This window comes from Papilio polytes, unplaced genomic scaffold (genome assembly GCF_000836215.1).
Source record: "Papilio polytes unplaced genomic scaffold, Ppol_1.0 DF824213.1, whole genome shotgun sequence".
Lineage (NCBI taxonomy): Eukaryota > Metazoa > Arthropoda > Insecta > Lepidoptera > Papilionidae > Papilio > Papilio polytes.
In genome coordinates this window covers 375,239-375,586 of record NW_013524991.1, presented here as the reverse complement: position 1 = coordinate 375,586, position 348 = coordinate 375,239, and the positions used below count along the sequence as shown (strand labels likewise).

The 348-nt window shown below is 48.3% G+C and overlaps 1 protein-coding gene across 1 annotated transcript in view; it reads right to left on the bottom strand.

Annotated features, from left to right (window-relative positions):
- Nucleotides 1-348, bottom strand: part of LOC106110625 (dedicator of cytokinesis protein 1-like) — a 19,988-nt gene continuing 19,640 nt past the window's right edge. Inside the window, exon 18 of the mRNA XM_013292509.1 lies at nt 1-173. Within this exon, the coding sequence (XP_013147963.1) occupies nt 1-173 (173 nt within the window). The remainder of the gene's footprint in view (nt 174-348) is intronic.

Below are 348 nucleotides of genomic sequence, written 5' to 3'. Positions count from 1 at the left end.
CTACATACCATTTAGTCTCATGCTGAGCTGATGCAGGGGAGCATCGCTGGTGCGAGCTTCCAGCACGAGTGCCTTCAGCGCGCGGTTGGTCTCCCGCAGCGCCTCCACCGCAGCCTCCAGCGGGGACACCCAGTAGGTACGCACGCTCACCACAGGGAACCAGCGTAGGATACCTAAATTATTACTATTTTAAAACACTTACGAAAAAGAAAGTTACTAAAACTATTTTTTTATTTCCAAACTCGGAGAAAACGCTAAGTTTAAGGGTGAGGCCTTCAATCACTAACTTCAACATATCTTTTTTTATATGAGAAGGGGGCAAACGAGCGGCGGGAACACCAATGTGGT